Source organism: Eutrigla gurnardus (assembly GCF_963514095.1).
Source record: "Eutrigla gurnardus genome assembly, chromosome: 15".
NCBI lineage: Eukaryota > Metazoa > Chordata > Actinopteri > Perciformes > Triglidae > Eutrigla > Eutrigla gurnardus.
The window spans coordinates 22,480,201-22,497,037 of NC_139938.1; the positions used below are offsets into that span (position 1 = coordinate 22,480,201).

Genomic DNA, 16,837 nt, shown 5'->3' on the forward strand with positions numbered 1-16,837 from the left:
CAGCTTTTTTAATATTCTCTTCAGCTATTCAGCTTTTTCAAACTCTTCAAATATTCAGCTTTATTATTATTCTGTTCAGCTATTCAGCTTTTTCAAACTTTCAAATATTCAGCTTTATTATTATTCTGTTCAGCTATTCAGCTTTTTTAAACTTTTCACATATTCAGCTCTTTGAATATTCTCTTCAGCTAATCAGTTTTTTTTAACTTTCCACATATTCAGCTTTATTAATTCTCTCTTCAGCTATTCAGCTTTTTCAAACTTTTGCACATATTCAGTTTTTTTAATATTCACTTCAAATATTCAGCTTTTTTTCAGCGTTGCTTCAGCATAAAGCATTTCCATGCATTTTCCGCAGGAAATGCATTTTCTAGTGCTTATTATTATTATTCCGTACAGATTTTGGCGCCCTGTAACTCCTGCAAACTTTCAGCTATAAAAACCATTCAACTATCAAAATGTTCAGCTCTCTCATCTCACGTTGGCTCCTCTTCAACTTTTTTTCAGCCTTTCATATTTTTTCAGATATTCAGCTTTTTCCATATTTTTTTTATAATGGAAACCAATGGAGATCCGCTTAAAATCCTCTGAAACATGCTGATCTTTCAACTGTATCTACTTCCACAAACTTCCACCTACAGACTTCATTCAAACTTTAAACAATGCCCAAGAATGTGATCTATACGGCTATGTCTTTTCACTTTCGTATCTTTTACACTTTTCCTACAATCACAGTTTATGTTTGATGGTTTTTTAAGACCTGATCAGAGTTTACAATGGGTGTGTATTGCGCCTGCTAGAGTGCGTGACATCATCGTTAGAGTGTGAGAGCTCCTGGTCATACTTCAGATTTTTTTCCTTTCCTAACTCCTCCCGGCCACAATTTTCCCTCTACAAACGTGATATTTTCCAATTTTGTAGAGAAACTTGTCCTGTCTCTCACAATGTGCTCAAAAACTCTGTGACATTTACAGAATTTGAACTAGCAACCTCTAAGCGCGGCCAAGTCTTTTTTTTCCTCATTCGATCTAATGCGAATCGAGGAGCAGATTTTCTAAGAAACGCTGAAAATCCCACATTTCTAACTCGCCCTAGCGTCCACATTTTTGACACTAGAAAAAAATAAAAGTGATCAGTGTCTTCAGCAGAGTCTTGTGGCGCTAACGGTGTGAATATTTTGGCGATCGGAGTTTTGGTGTGAGTGTGGCAAGCTTTTGTTCGGAGTCCCCGCTAAGCTGAAATGGAGAGATAGAGAGGCTTAAAGGCAGTCATACACACGCGCCTGTGGCTCTGATCTTGAGAGTGACAGCAGGTGTGCTCTGATTGGCAGACAGGAGCAGCAGACAGGAGCAGTCAGTGGGATTTGTAGTTTTTGTTGTCAAACATCTCCTGCTCAGGCATACTTTCACCTAGAAACTCCATTTAAACTTTAAAATGTCTGTCTATCTCTCTCTGTCTCACTCAGAAGTGACAGCAGGTGCGCTCTGATTGGCAGACAGGAGCATTCAGTGGGAGTTGTAGTTTTTCAAAGAAGACAGACAGACAGACACACAAACACAAACACACTTTTTCAAACTTTTCAAATATTCAGCTTTATTAATATTCTCTTCAGCTATTCAGCTTCTTCAACTTTACACATATTCAGCTTTTTTTAATATTCTCTTCAGCTATTCAGCTTTTTCAAACTCTTCAAATATTCAGCTTTATTATTATTCTGTTCAGCTATTCAGCTTTTTCAAACTTTTCAAATATTCAGCTTTATTATTATTCTGTTCAGCTATTCAGCTTTTTTAAACTTTTCACATATTCAGCTCTTTGAATATTCTCTTCAGCTAATCAGTTTTTTTTTAACTTTCCACATATTCAGCTTTATTAATTCTCTCTTCAGCTATTCAGCTTTTTCAAACTTTTGCACATATTCAGTTTTTTTAATATTCACTTCAAATATTCAGCTTTTTTTCAGCGTTGCTTCAGCATAAAGCATTTCCACGCATTTTCCGCAGGAAATGCATTTTCTAGTGCTTATTATTATTATTCCGTACAGATTTTGGCGCCCTGTAACTCCTGCAAACTTTCAGCTATAAAAACCATTCAACTATCAAAATGTTCAGCTCTCTCATCTCACGTTGGCTCCTCTTCAACTTTTTTTCAGCCTTTCATATTTTTTCAGATATTCAGCTTTTTCCATATTTTTTTTATAATGGAAACCAATGGAGATCCGCTTAAAATCCTCTGAAACATGCAGCTCTTTCAACTGTATCTACTTCCACAAACTTCCACCTACAGACTTCATTCAAACTTTAAACAATGCCCAAGAATGTGATCTATACGGCTATGTCTTTTCACTTTCGTATCTTTTACTCTTTTCCTACAATCACAGTTTATGTTTGATGGTTTTTTAAGACCTGATCAGAGTTTACAATGGGTGTGTATTGCGCCTGCTAGAGTGCGTGACATCATCGTTAGAGTGTGAGAGCTCCTCGTCATACTTCAGATTTATTTCCTTTCCAAACTCCTCCCGGCCACAATTTTCACTCTACACACGTGATATTTTCCAATTTTGTAGAGAAACTTGTCCTGTCTCTCACAATGTGCTCAAAAACTCTGTGACATTTACAGAATTTGAACTAGCAACCTCTAAGCGAGGGCAAGTCTGTATTTCTCCTCATTCGATCCAAGGCGAATCGAGGAGCAGATTTCCAAAGAAACGCTGAAAATCACACATTTCTAACTCGCCCTAGCGTCCACATTTCTGACACTAGGAAAAAATAAAAGTGATCAGTGTCTTCAGCAGAGTCTTGTGGCGCTAACGGTGTGAACATTTCGGCCATAGGAGTTTTGGTGTGAGCGTGGCAAGCTTTTGTTCGGAGTCCCCGCTAAGTTGAAATGGAGAGAAAGAGAGGCTTAAAGGCAGTCATACACACGCGCCTGTGGCTCTGATCTTGAGAGTGACAGCAGGTGTGCTCTGATTGGCAGACAGGAGCAGCAGACAGGAGCAGTCAGTGGGATTTGTAGTTTTTTTTGTCAAACATCTTCTGCTCAAACATACTTTCACCTAGAAACTCCATTTAAACTTTAAAATGTCTGTCTATCTCTCTCTCTCACACAGAAGTGACAGCAGGTGCGCTCTGATTGGCGGACAGGAGCAGTCAGTGGGAGTTGTAGTTTTTCAAAGAAGACAGACTGACAGACAGACACACACACACACACAAACACACTTTTTCAAACTTTTCAAATATTCAGCTTTTTTAATATTCTCTTCAGCTATTCAGCTTCTTCAACTTTTCACATATTCAGCTCTTTTAATATTCATATTCAGCTATTCAGCTTTTTCAAACTTTTCACATATTCAGCCTTTTAAATATTCTCTTCAGCTATTCAGCTTTTCAAACTTTTCAAATATTCAGCTTTATTAATATTCTGATCAGCTATTCAGCTTCTTCAACTTTTCACATATTCAGCTCTTTGAATATTCTGTTCAGCTATTCAGCTTTTCAAACTTTTCAAATATTCAGCTCTTGAAAATTCTCTTCAGCTATGCAGATTTTTCAAACTTTCCACATATTCAGCTTTATTAATATTCTCTTCAGCTATTCAGCTTTTTTCCAGCGTTGCTTCAGCATAAAGCATTTCCACGCATTTTCTGCAGGAAATGCTTTTTCTAGTTGCATTTTGGTAGCCACACCCTCTAATGTTCATTGGCCGATATCTTCTGATACAATGCATATTTAATGAATAAATTTGTCAGTTTACGGCATTTGGCCGCATCCTCCTCCAGCGCCTTTCTTTTTTTCTCTCTCTCCCTCTCGGTACCGCCTTTTCTTTTTTTTTTACCCGGGGGGTTGGGGTCCATGGTTTACAGTACTAGTCGAAGCCTCGACTCTCCCTCTCTGCTCGGCGCTCACTACACACACACCGCGACTGCAGCATCAGTGTCACACACACCCCTTCCTCCGCACGCTGTCTGTGTGGTTGATACGGACTGTTGGGGCGGGTGTTAATCAAAACAAACCAATCGCCTTGTCCTCCTCACATGCTACTGGCCTGAGTGGCCTCTGATTGGCCAGGCCTGCATCTCTGACTTAGAAAAAAAAAAGTCAGATAGCCGCGGCGCCGGCTGACCGGCAGACTTAAAAAATAAAAAAAAATAAAAAAAAGAGAGAGAGACGCAGGCCAGCAGGCCAATCATAGGCCGGCGCTTCGGGAAACCTCCCGGTTCTCCCGATGGCCAGTCCGGGCCTGCGCCAGCGTAACTTCCAGCTGCTGGTCATCACCCACGACGAGGACTTCGTGGAGCTGCTGGGGCGATCCAGCTACATTGAGCACTTCTACCGCATCCGCAAGAACCAGGACCAGAACTCTGAGGTCATAAAGTGGAGCATCACCTCCCTCTCGTCCTACCTCCACTGAGCTCACAGAAGACCCTTTAATCTCCTTTGGAAATGCACACTAATCCTTCATCTTCTTGTTTTCATTTCCGCTGGCCAGAGTCTATAGGCCCCTACACACCGCCCAGACGTCCAACTGCCTTATCCGACCATTCTCCGCCCACTCTGTTGCCTCTCGTCTGACCCGTTCGGTAGAAAAGTTGCGTTGTACACACCGCTTCGACGTGCTTCCGACACCACAGCAGCGAGTACGTTCTGCGCTTGCGCGAGATGCAATAAGCCTCCTTAACAGCGGGTGGCGCTAGTCTCGTGCCAGTACTCCAAAACAGGAAATGACGGAACGGAGTGCAGATAAAAACAATGCACACACGTCTTGGTTCAGTATTCGTTCGACTCGAGAAGACCTTTGTGGACTAAATACTTGGCATTTCTGGAAAGATGACTCTGGCTAGGGTGACACTCGCGTTGTGTGCTCTCGGGCTCATTATTTTACGAAGACGTCGTCTCAGTAGGGAACGAGTAATACGGAGTTTACCATCGTTACTTCCGCCCCGCCCACACACCGCCATTGGATACTCTGATTCGCTAGCACACCGCCAATCAGAGTATCCAATGGCTCAGACGTCCAACAGCCCACCTCCTCAGACTTCGCATGCTCAGTCTGATCAGACAACGTCCGCGCGGCTCCGAAAGCTTCCGACGCAGCTGTACACACCAAACATATGTGTTCCCGACCTCGTCCGAGCCTCTCCAAACGCTTCAGACGTCCAACGGTTGGGCCGGTGTGTTCCTGCCTTATGTTCAGTTGATTTAAATGGTATTGATATGTTTCTGTTCTTGAAGCATGACAAAAATCCACGTTCAAGTCACTCCTTTTATGTACCGGTTCCATAACTAACGGATCATCACAATACTTAACCTACACTGGTAAAAAAGACGAGAATGAATGTTTTTCATGCATCGCCTCAACGCAAATCTCCTCAAATCCTGTTTTTTTTCTTTCTCCCTTCATCCATCTGGAAAGAAACTGTAAAGTTCAATGTAAACTTCTTTTGTGCTTTACACTATATTGGAGTCCAATAGCTTAAAAATGTGTGTTTTTTTTGTGTTCTTATGACGTTCTGTCATTAAATCTCTTGTGGAGGACATGGGTTCCTTATGACTGGCTCTCTTTCCACCGGTGCATGAATGCTTGTTAGAAAGGTTGTTAGTTTGGGTTTTTTTATTATTTGTTTTTTAAACCATGGCAGCCAACCCTATAGATTTAGTTTGAAGTAATGGCTCAGTTTGCTCATCAACCACAGCGTTATCAAACAAATCTTATCTCACACATTCTGCAGACTTTTTTTTTTTTTTTTTTTTGGTAATAAGGGGGGGAGATGTGGCAAATGCGTGGGCAAAGCAAGTATAAATCTTGTGTTGTCAGCTTAGACCTCAAAACAAGCTGCAATCAACTGATCAAAATGTTCTGTGTTACAGGAGGGCTTTGTGGAAGACATGACACATCTGATTGATCAGGGATGCAAGGTGAGAAGAGTTTGAAACATTGTTGCTTCTAATTCGACTCATCTGTGTCGGTCTAATATCTGTTCCCTGTCCATTTTTCTACAATTTACCATGAAGGGGCGTGTCTGCTTTGATGCCCTCTTGCTTCTGTTTCACACAGATACGTTCTTCTGCAAAGTGCATGATCTCCTGCGCAACAATACACACTTCAAGGAAAGTGAGGAGAATGCGATACTGGGGAACTTGCAGCTACACACCAAACGTGTAAGAATTCCCTTTGTGACATCACATTTGCAAAAAGGGTCAAATCTGTGTTATGGGAGGGATGAGAGTACCACACGCACACTCTGTAGCCTTCCCTTTAGATAAACGAAGCGAATACAGCTGAAATGTTGAGGAACATTAACAAAGTGCTTCGCTTAACCAACATGAATTGTTGTCTTTCAGGCGAGATGTGAGGAGTTGCTAAAGAAGGTGAAACCTCCAACCCACCATATAACGATTTCCAAGCTTGTGGAACACCTCATCTTTTGCATCCGGCAAGAATTCTTCCGTGTGGACAAAGAAATTAAAGCCAGAATCCCTGCGACTCAATAATCATTGGAACCACTTGAAAACCTTGAGGGCTGTTTTTTTTTTTTCATTCATTGTATTTAACATAAGTTAAGGCTCTTATATACGGTATGTGGATTACATATTTATTCTAATAATATACAGCGTTGTAATAAGAGTTTCCAGAAAAATAAATCTTATTTGCCCATGAGTGGAGTGTGTATTGAAGTGGTTTGTGCTTGTTAATCAGCATTTGTAGAAAAATGCTTTCCTTCGTGTTTATTTTTATATACTGCATTGGTTCTTTCGAGGATGTTTCCGCACTCATCCCTCAACAACCGTTCATCCCAGGTTGGTTGCTCCGGTGATCACACAAAAGAGCGGCTCTGTGCAGCGGGGGGGCGTGGCTTCACCGCCCTGTGGTGTGACGTCACCTTGTCAGTGGGCCCCGCCCCGGCTTACCGGAGCAGTAAGATAAACGTGTGTCTGTTTTTTTCTACCCCCTTTTTTTTTTTAAATACAAATTATTTTAAAATCCTGACCTGACCCACAAGAGTTGTCCCTTCTTGTTTTCATCTCGTATTTGGGAGGAAACGCTGACATTTAAAGCTTCACTTAGAGAAGTGTGTTTCCTCTTCAGGAACACAGATACACACTTTAACACGTGGACACGGCCTCTCAACCACGGTCTGATCTGCTGGCCACTTATATTTTGTTGCAATGAAAGGCATGTAAACCATAAATATATGGCTTCCTAGCCTCATGTTAACTTCTGAAACACTTTGGAATTTGTTTAGTTGTTCTTCTCTCTTTTAATATCCAGTATAAACGGGAGAATGATCGAACATGTTATTTAACCCTAAATTAAATATTTGTATACAATATAGCACGACAAATACATTTTAATTGGCTCTGTCACCAATTTGATATCTCAAACATAGAATCACTATTCCTGTCAACATGACCAAGTTGCATTCGTCGCATTCTTTAATCTCCAAAAAGTTATGTCATGAGCCCTGAATTCCTTCTGTTGCATAAACGGTGTGCACAGATACAAGCAACGCGAGGACAGATGGATGGATAAGTACTGCTCTACCTTCTGTCTTCTCTTCCTTTCTTCATGGCCTGTCGATTTATCCACCATATATGGTTCTCGAAAGTTGCGTCGTTATCACACTGGTGTTTTCAAACCACATTTTTCTCGACGTATTGCTAGATTAAAGATGAAATGCTTCTCGGTATGCCGGAAGGCTGCTTCCAGTTGCCTGCCTTCATATCTGTCATATCAACATTTATCGTTGTTGTGGATTAATATGATATGAATTCACAAAAAAAAAAAAAGTTGCTGTCTCAACTATTTTGTTATCAAACAATCAGAAAAAACCTTGTAGTCTGTCAGGGCGTACGTGCACCAGCAATGTAAACCTGCATCTAGCTTTCCTGGTGGTTTTCGATTTGTGTCAATTTAAGTTCAACTAATTGCTCTTCATGCATGCATGCTTTTGTGCTGCTCACTGTGGTGTGGTTTCTAATATGACAATAACCCAGCGTTTAATCTTCTATATGCTCTAATCCGGCACCGTACTCTCTTTTTCACCTGGAGTACCAAGCATACACACCGTCTCCATTTACACAGTTATAGCCTCTTCTTCCATTGCATATGTATGATCACTCTAACACACTAGGGTGGCTAAAATATCAAATTTTATTTTGCACGCCTTGACATTTAATCGAAGCGGATAATGCTGTGGGGACAGTGATGGCAGATATACATGCAGGACACAGGATATGCTCGATAGCCATCCTGAGCCCATTTGGTGATTCGTGCGCACATTTTTTTGTTATAAAATCATGTGACAACCACAAATTCTGTCTCGAGTTCGTCTCACACCTGATTGAGAAACCAGATCTGTCGCCAATCGACTTCTTGTTTGGGAAGTCGACCACAATATCTCGTCTGATATTGGGTTTGTGGCTTTGCTTTCTTTTTCTTTTTCTCAGAACCATCATGAAATTCCACAGCATGAAGATGGATGAGATCAACAAGATTATCAGAGACCTGTGGCGCAGCACCTACAGGGGTCAAGGTGCATCTCACTATGAACCCTATGATTTGTATGTGTACTTGTATGCACATAGTTCTTCTCCTTCAATCTGCCCTCTCTGTGTTTCAACCACTTCCAGACATTGAGTACGTGGAGATCAGGTCCGATGTGGATGAAAACTCGTCCGCTGGAGTGAAGCGGAGGGTTTACAACTACAGAGTAGTTATGGTGAAAGGAGACACCGCTTTGGATATGAGAGGACGCTGCAGTGCCGGTCAGAAGGTACCAGAAACGTATTTTCTGTATAATCACATGCCTCACATTAAACTCTTGCATGTGTGTGTTATAAAAGAAATGCATACAAACACCATTCCCAGAAAATGTGTGGGATACATTCTAAAATGCAATCAAACTTCAAATCTTTGTGTTATTTCACATGAACTTTTATTTAACTGAGAAAAGTACAAATAAAAGATTTTCAAACGTTTTAATGACCAACTTATTGCATTTTGTAAATATAAACCAAGTTAGAATTGCAACTGCGACACGGGTAAACTAAGATTCAAAGTGCACAGTACATAATATCTTGAAAAGAGACATGTTTGGAGACATCTCCATGTCTGAAAGGCAGGGTTGGAAAACCTGAATATATATCCATACAAATATAGCCACATGAGCTCGGGAGTCTGGAAAAATTAAGGTTTGTACTTCACACTGAATCATTGCAAATGAAGTCAAAATAAAATGGAATATCTGTAATTCACGTGGCTTTTTTCTTTAATTAATTAATTTCAGTTACTCTGGCTTTGTGTGTTTAGGTGCTGGCGTCCCTGATCATCCGTCTAGCTCTGGCAGAGACTTTCTGTCTGAACTGTGGGATCCTGGCCCTGGATGAGCCCACCACCAACCTGGACCGAGACAACATCGAGTCGCTGGCACATGCCCTCGTAGAGTCAGTACACACACATGCACACACACTATTCAATTCAACTGAATTGTATTCATACAGCCCCAAATCACACATTTTCCTCAGAGGGCTTTACGATCTGTTCAGGGTACAACAGGCGTTCTCGTGCTCAGTTATGACGTTGAGGCAACTTTAAAATGCGGGGTTATTACTGATAAACGGAGGCTCTGCATCAAGAACATACAAACAAGCTCCTTTGATGTGGTTTGTGCTACGTGAATTGACATATTTATCTCTTCTTGAACGCTCTCCCCAGAATCATCAAGAGTCGTTCACGCCAGCGTAACTTCCAGCTGCTGGTCATCACCCACGACGAGGACTTCGTGGAACTGCTGGGGCGATCCAGCTACATTGAGCACTTCTACCGCATCCGCAAGAACCAGGACCAGAACTCTGAGATCATAAAGTGCAGCATCACCTCCCTCTCGTCCTACCTCCACTGAGCTCACAGAAGACCCTTTAATCTCCTTTGGAAATGCACACTAATCCTTCATCTTCTTGTTTTCATTTCCGCTGGCCAGAGTCTATGTTCAGTTGATTTAACCTGTCTGTCGTGTTCGGGTCAAATCTGACCGATTTCCTACTTTCATCAATCATAAATATTGTGTTTTACATTTGATTGTCTCAAGGCCTTATGATATCCTCCACACTAGACATTTGAACATATACAATTGATGATCACCACTTTCGTTGAAATTTGAGTGGTTAAATCAACTTTGTAACACCTGTGGTGTTCCCGGTCAAAAATGACCGCCATAGGAAATGAATGGGTGTCCCTAGTTTGTGTTCATCCATCAGATAGTATACAACCACAAATCCACCACTGCCACTACACACACACACAGACACACACACACACACACACACACACACACACACAGACACACACACACACACACACACACACACACTACACCCCACGTGAACCCCTTTCAGACTGAATAATTAGGTGTCTCCTCTTCTCTCCTCTTTCCTGCGCTTATGTGCCTCTCCCCCACGTGAACCACACTTTTTGATACACTTTTTGATATCTTCACACAGACCACCTATATAAAGCTTTATTTGTGTACTGCTGTCATTTTACTCTGAACACAATGAGTAGGCGCCTGATAAGATGATTTTCTGCCAGAGAGGCTCTTGACCTTTTTTTTCAAACTGATGAAGAAGGGATTGAAGTTGAACCGGAAATCGAGGAGGATGTCTCAGAAATAGAAGACAACATCGTTCCTGATTTTGATCCAGATCATTGTGAGACCGACCAGTCAACAGATGGCGAGGAAGAGGAACCTGGGGAAGAGGCCCCTGAGAGGACATTCCAGTCCAAAGATGCTAACATGCTCTGGTATTCATCCACCCAGGACAGAGGAGGCAGAGCAGGAGTTTAGGATATTGTTAGGATGACGCCAGGGCCAACACGGAACACAACATCTCATGTGGATAACATCAAGTCCAGCTTCCAACTCTTTTTACCAGAGTCCATTATGGAAATTATACTGATGACAAACCTGGAGGGGAGGCGTGTGTTTGCAGACACATGGAAAGCATTGAACCAGGTAGACCTCCAAACCTACATGGGTCTGTTGATTTTAGCAGGAGTATATCGGTCCAACAATGAGGCTACAAAAAGTCTGTGGGATGCGGAGTCAGGAAGGCCTATATATATTCTGGTCAACTATGTCCCTGCAACAGTTTCATGTCCACTCACAAGTTTTCTGATTTGATGACAGAACTTCACAACCTTTCCGACCTTGCCTACGTTTGCAAGGCGCATTCCGACCTGATTGCAAAATGCCAATCCTGTGTGTGAAGACACACACACACACGCACACACACACACACACACACACACACACACACACACACACACACACCCACACACACACACACACACACACACACACACACACACACACACACACACACACCCCCCACACACACACACACACACACACACATTCACACATGGATGATGTGTTCATGCTCATGTTCTGATGTTTTGTGAATTTGGTCTCTGTTTTGATTTATTTTATTTTTTTTACAATACACGCACATTTTGGAATAAAGTGTAAATTTTCAATATTCACTGCAGTTATTCATGTAAACCAGTAGTCTGAGACATTGGTAACAGCTTAAAGGGGAGTAAAATCAAATTTGGTGATGATCAGTGTTTTTTGTGTTAATGTAAGAGCAGTTAAAACAGGTCGGTCAAATTTGACCGGGAACACTAAAGTAAGGGGAAAGAAACGAACACGACACAAAGGTTAAATGGTATTGATATGTTTCTGTTCTTGAAGCATGACAAAAATCCACATTCAAGTCACTCCTTTTATGTACCGGTTCTATAACTGACGGATCATCACAATACTTAACCTACACTGGTAAAAAAAACGAGAATGAATGTTTTTCATGCATCGCCTCAATGCAAATCTCCTCAAATCCTGTTTTTTTTCTTTCTCCCTTCATCCATCTGGAAAGAAACTGTAAAGTTCAATGTAAACTTCTTTTGTGCTTTACACTATATTGGAGTCCAATAGCTTAAAAATGTGTGTTTTTTTTTTGTTCTTATGACGTTCTGTCATTAAATCTCTTGTGGAGGACATGGGTTCCTTATGACTGGCTCTCTTTCCACCGGTGCATGAATGCTTGTTAGAAAGGTTGTTAGTTTGGGTTTTTTTATTATTTGTTTTTTAAACCATGGCAGCCAACCCTATAGATTTAGTTCGAAGTAATGGCTCAGTTTGCTCATCAACGGTCAACCACAGCGTTATCAAACAAATCTTATCTCACACATTCTGCAGACTCACTGCATTTTTTTTTTTTTTTTGGTAATAAGGCGGGGAGATGAGGCAAATGCGTGGGCAAAGCAAGTATAAATCTTGTGTTGTCAGCTTAGACCTCAGAACAAGCTGCAAGCTGACAATCGACTCATCGATTCAAAGACTTGGAAAGACAACGAACAAGTATGAAGATGATGATGATGTTGCTGCTGGTGTCTGCTGTGGCGCTGTTGGCCACTACAGCGTATGCCAGTACTCATGATCCTCACCTTAACCTCAAACATATATTTGACCTGGTTAAACAACACAATGGATCTTTCTCCACGGTAAGATGAGCACAACGGTTTTCTTACTTGTCAACTTTTTTTTTCCAACAACGTATTGGTGTGTTATCTTTTCCCAACGTATAATAAATGATCAAAATGTTCTGTGTTACAGGAGGGCTTTGTGGAAGACGTGACACATCTGATTGATCAGGGATGCAAGGTGAGAAGAGTTTGAAACATTGTTGCTTCTAATTCGACTCATCTGTGTCGGTCTAATATCTGTTCCCTGTCCATTTTTCTACAATTTAACATGAAGGGGCGTGTCTGCTTTGTTGCCCTCTTGCTTCTGTTTCACACAGACTACGTTCTTCTGCAAAGTGCATGATCTCCTGCGCAACAATACACACTTCAAGAAAAGTGAGGAGAATGCGATACTGGGGAACTTGCAGCACCACACCAAACGTGTAAGAATTCCCTTTGTGACATCACATTTGCAAAAAGGGTCAAATCTGTGTTATGGGAGGGATGAGAGTACCACACGCACACTCTGTAGCCTTCCCTTTAGATAAACGAAGCGAATACAGCAGAAATGTTGAGGAACATTAATAAAGTGCTTCGCTTAACCAACATGAATTGTTGTCTTTCAGGCGAGATGTGAGGAGTTGCTAAAGAAGGTGAAACCTCCAACCCACCATATAACGATTTCCAAGCTTGTGGAACACCTCATCTTTTGCATCCGGCAAGAATCCTTCCGTGCGGACAAAGAAATTAAAGCCAGAATCCCTGCGACTCAATAATCATTGGAACCACTTGAAAACCTTGAGGGCTGTTTTTTTTTTTTTTTTTCATTCATTGTATTTAACATAAGTTAAGGCTCTTATATATGTGGATTACATATTTATTCTAATAATATACAGCGTTGTAATAAGAGTTTCCAGAAAAATAAATCTTATTTGCCCATGAGTGGAGTGTGTATTGAAGTGGTTTGTGCTTGTTAATCAGCATTTGTAGAAAAATGCTTTCCTTCATGTTTATTTTTGTATACTGCATTGGTTCTTTTTAATATATTTTTTTTATGATGCTGTAGGCTACTTCTGACAATTCTTTGCTCATTTAGTCCTTCCAACTACGTCAGGCGCTGCACCCCTTTGACCACTCGTAATATTAAAAGTCATAAAATGTGTTGAATCACTTAATCATCATTTAAATGTTGATTATTAATTCAGCTGAATTATTTATTAAGAATTATAGATGAATCTAAATCCCAAGTTTTGTTTAAAAAAAAAAAAAGCTAATGACTAAGACATTTGTAGAGCATTGGCTGCTAATCCAGTTGATTGATAAATTCCTCTTCTATAGGACTCGTGAACACATAATGAAATATTTTATTTATTCATATTTTCTTTGCTGAACAGACTGAGAGAACTATTTTTTACCACTTGACCAGAACAACAATACAAAATGGCTAATTTCGAGGATGTTTCCGCACTCATCCCTCAACAACCGTTCATCCCAGGTTGGTTGCTCCGGTGATCCCACAAAAGAGCGGCTCTGTGCAGCGGGGGGCGTGGCTTCACCGCCCTGTGGTGTGACGTCACCTTGTCAGTGGGCCCCGCCCCGGCTTACCGGAGCAGTAAGATAAACGTGTGTCTGTTTTTTTATCCCCCTTTTTTTTTTTTTTAAATACAAATTATTTTAAAATCCTGACCTGACCCACAAGAGTTGTCCCTTCTTGTTTTCATCTCGTATTTGGGAGGAAACGCTGACATTTAAAGCTTCACTTAGAGAAGTGTGTTTCCTCTTCAGGAACACAGATACACACTTTAACACGTGGACACGGCCTCTCAACCACGGTCTGATCTGCTGGCCACAGGGCCGGACTGGGAGACTTTTTTCAGTTTCAGTTCTTGCCCACATGCGCACGTTCACGCCCACACCTACATGCATTGGCACGCATGTACACGCACATGCACGCACGCACGAACACACACACACACACACACACACACACACACACTGCATTCCAAATAGAAGTTCAAATATGGGACCTATGTACAAACTAAGTTAGGAATATACAGTAACTTTTGTGTTTGGGGCCGGGCTGGTAAAATACAGTAACACAACAATCCTCAGCAAAATCCACTAACACACTTACTAGAAGAGAATAAAGGTTTAACGCAGTGCCAAGGTTACTTAAACATCATATCATGTGGAATGTCAACTGCCTCTTTGGCATAATTAGGGCCACGGGGCAATCGCACCGAGCACTGGCCCCCTACAGCTATGCTTCGCCCCGAGCACTATTGTTATTCATAGGAATTTTTCCTACTTATTTTTATTATTTTGCCTCGAATTTCGATTGCCTAAAACTCCTAGAGCTTCAAGAGTTGTAGGACAAATTATATATCAAAACGTGCGGTTCGATCGGGATTGGCGGGCTCTTGCTTTTCTTAGCCAAACACGAATTTTTCGCGACGTAAGTCGCGAAAAACCAACGAAATTTTCCCATTGACTTGAATGGGACGAGCGAAAAAAACAAAACAGAAATTGTAGCTTTTCAAACGCCTGCTACTCAGGCATACTTTCACCTAGAAACTCCATTTAAACTTTAAAACGTAGACACAAGTCTTGTGTCCTGGTGTGTCAATCCACGTTTCAATAGGTCATATAGTTTTTGATCAATCACTGTTCAATGACCATGATCGTTTTGGGAGAAATCATGAGATTTGAATGGGTGTGTATTGTGCGGAACCTTCTGGGCTAGAGTGGGTGACATCATCGCTTAGAGTGTGGGGGCTTCTCAGATTTTTTTTCTTTCCAAACTCCTCCCGGCCACAATCTTCACTCTACAGACGTGATATTTTCCAATTTTGTAGACAAACTTGTCCTGTCTCTTACAATGTGCTCAAAAAGTCTGTGAGATTTACAGAATTTGAACTAGCAACCTCTGAGCGCGGCCAAGTCTGTTTTTCTCCTCATCCGCTCCAAGGTTAATTGAGAAGCAGATTTTCAAAGAAACCTGATATGAACAGCATTTCTAACTCGCCCTAGCGTCCACATTTCTGACACTAGGAAAAAATAAAAGTCATCAGTGTCTTCAGCCGAGTCTTGTGTAACGGTGCAAAAATTTTGGCGATAGGAGTTTCGGTGTGAGCGTGGCAAGCTTTTGTTCGGACCCTCCGCAGAGGGGGAATGGAGCGATAGAAAGAAGCAGAGAGAGGCTCCAAAGCAGTCATACACACGCAGCAAGGGCCGTTGCCATGGTGACAGCACTGTGGGGCACTGATCTTCATAACTGACAGCAGGTGTGCTCTGATTGGTGGACAGGAAGGGGCAGTCCGTGGGAAATGTAGTCCATCGTCAACTCAGCCATACTTTAACCTAGAAACTACATTTAAAATTTAAAATGGAGACCATAGCTGTGTCTCAATTCAGGGGCTGCAGCCTTCGGAGGACCCAGCCTTCGCGGTCTACGGAGGCGACACCTTCGGAGACTCCTCCGAAGGCTGGGTCAACGGTCGGTAAACGGGACGGTCTAGCCTTCGGAGCATTTCCTGATTGCGTCACGACGTCATCACGTCTGTCGGCCAAGCGGGAAAAACGCCGGTCACAACAAAAATACAAACTGACATACGACACAGAAAATACAGACAGACAACACAGAAAATATACAGACATACGACAGAAAATATACAGACAGACGACACAGAAACTTAACGGACAGACGACGACGATGATGGACCCGGAGATTTTGTTTTTGTTTTTTTTAATTTACTGGTTGTTGGAGGAAGAGGAGAGGCGGCTCCGGCGAACCAACCGGCGGCGACTGGTCTATCTCCGGCTGGGAGAGAGCCGTAGGGATGTAAGTTAACGTTAAACCTGTTGTTCATATATAGCGTAGTCCGTGGTAATTAACATACCCGTTAATTAACGATACCGTGAAGTGACAAGCCATATTAAGTATAGATTGACATGGTTAATGTCATTTCACAACGAGATTTGATACAGGGTTCGTACAGGTGCTTAAAAATCTTTGAAAATGCTCTACTTTTAATGCTGTGTTTTTCAAGGTCTGAAAAGTGCTTGATTTTAGTTTAAATGCTTGGCTTTTAAAGTGATTGGATTGAATAGTAAAATGTGTATGAACCCTGTAAATAACCATAACTAAATATAATATTAAAATGTGTCTTTAAACATCAAAACCATATTGAGAAGCCAAAGTGGATAGATGGACAGATAAAGTATCATTAGTCTAAGCTTTAACATTAATTACAATTGTCATATTGACTAAAATTCAGTAGCTATTGTTTAACCATTTATGTTGTCCTCCTGTTCT

General features: G+C 41.4%; 2 protein-coding genes and 1 long non-coding RNA gene across 3 annotated transcripts; all 3 read left to right on the forward strand.

The window, feature by feature from the left end:
• The first annotated feature begins 6,055 nt into the window (after positions 1-6,055).
• Positions 6,056-6,657, forward strand: LOC311025854. Its single transcript, XR_014598428.1, has 2 exons — positions 6,056-6,158; positions 6,342-6,657. It is a non-coding gene; the product is annotated as an uncharacterized lncRNA (long non-coding RNA).
• Positions 6,658-8,390: 1,733 nt separating this feature from the next.
• Positions 8,391-11,901, forward strand: LOC311025453 (DNA repair protein RAD50-like). Its single transcript, XM_084028358.1, has 5 exons — positions 8,391-8,533; positions 8,631-8,773; positions 9,310-9,443; positions 9,715-10,013; positions 11,753-11,901. Exons 1-4 carry the CDS (start codon positions 8,455-8,457, stop codon positions 9,899-9,901), a joined length of 543 nt encoding a protein of 180 aa, XP_083884484.1. The 5' UTR covers positions 8,391-8,454; the 3' UTR covers positions 9,902-10,013; positions 11,753-11,901.
• A 435-nt stretch (positions 11,902-12,336) lies between these two features.
• Positions 12,337-13,464, forward strand: LOC311025853 (uncharacterized protein). Its single transcript, XM_084028991.1, has 4 exons — positions 12,337-12,561; positions 12,674-12,721; positions 12,861-12,965; positions 13,149-13,464. Exons 1-4 carry the CDS (start codon positions 12,421-12,423, stop codon positions 13,296-13,298), a joined length of 444 nt encoding a protein of 147 aa, XP_083885117.1. The 5' UTR covers positions 12,337-12,420; the 3' UTR covers positions 13,299-13,464.
• The last annotated feature ends 3,373 nt before the right edge of the window (positions 13,465-16,837 follow it).

Bases quoted from the DNA above. Each gene is read 5' to 3' on its own strand.
- LOC311025453 (XM_084028358.1), top strand. From the start codon at position 8,455: ATGAAATTCCACAGCATGAAGATGGATGAGATCAACAAGATTATCAGA. The intron at 8,534-8,630 runs GTGCATCTCACT...AACCACTTCCAG, and splicing joins CAGCACCTACAGGGGTCAAG to ACATTGAGTACGTGGAGATC. The intron at 8,774-9,309 runs GTACCAGAAACG...TTGTGTGTTTAG, and splicing joins GCTGCAGTGCCGGTCAGAAG to GTGCTGGCGTCCCTGATCAT.
- LOC311025853 (XM_084028991.1), top strand. From the start codon at position 12,421: ATGAAGATGATGATGATGTTGCTGCTGGTGTCTGCTGTGGCGCTGTTG. The intron at 12,562-12,673 runs GTAAGATGAGCA...TCTGTGTTACAG, and splicing joins ACAATGGATCTTTCTCCACG to GAGGGCTTTGTGGAAGACGT. The intron at 12,966-13,148 runs GTAAGAATTCCC...GTTGTCTTTCAG, and splicing joins TGCAGCACCACACCAAACGT to GCGAGATGTGAGGAGTTGCT.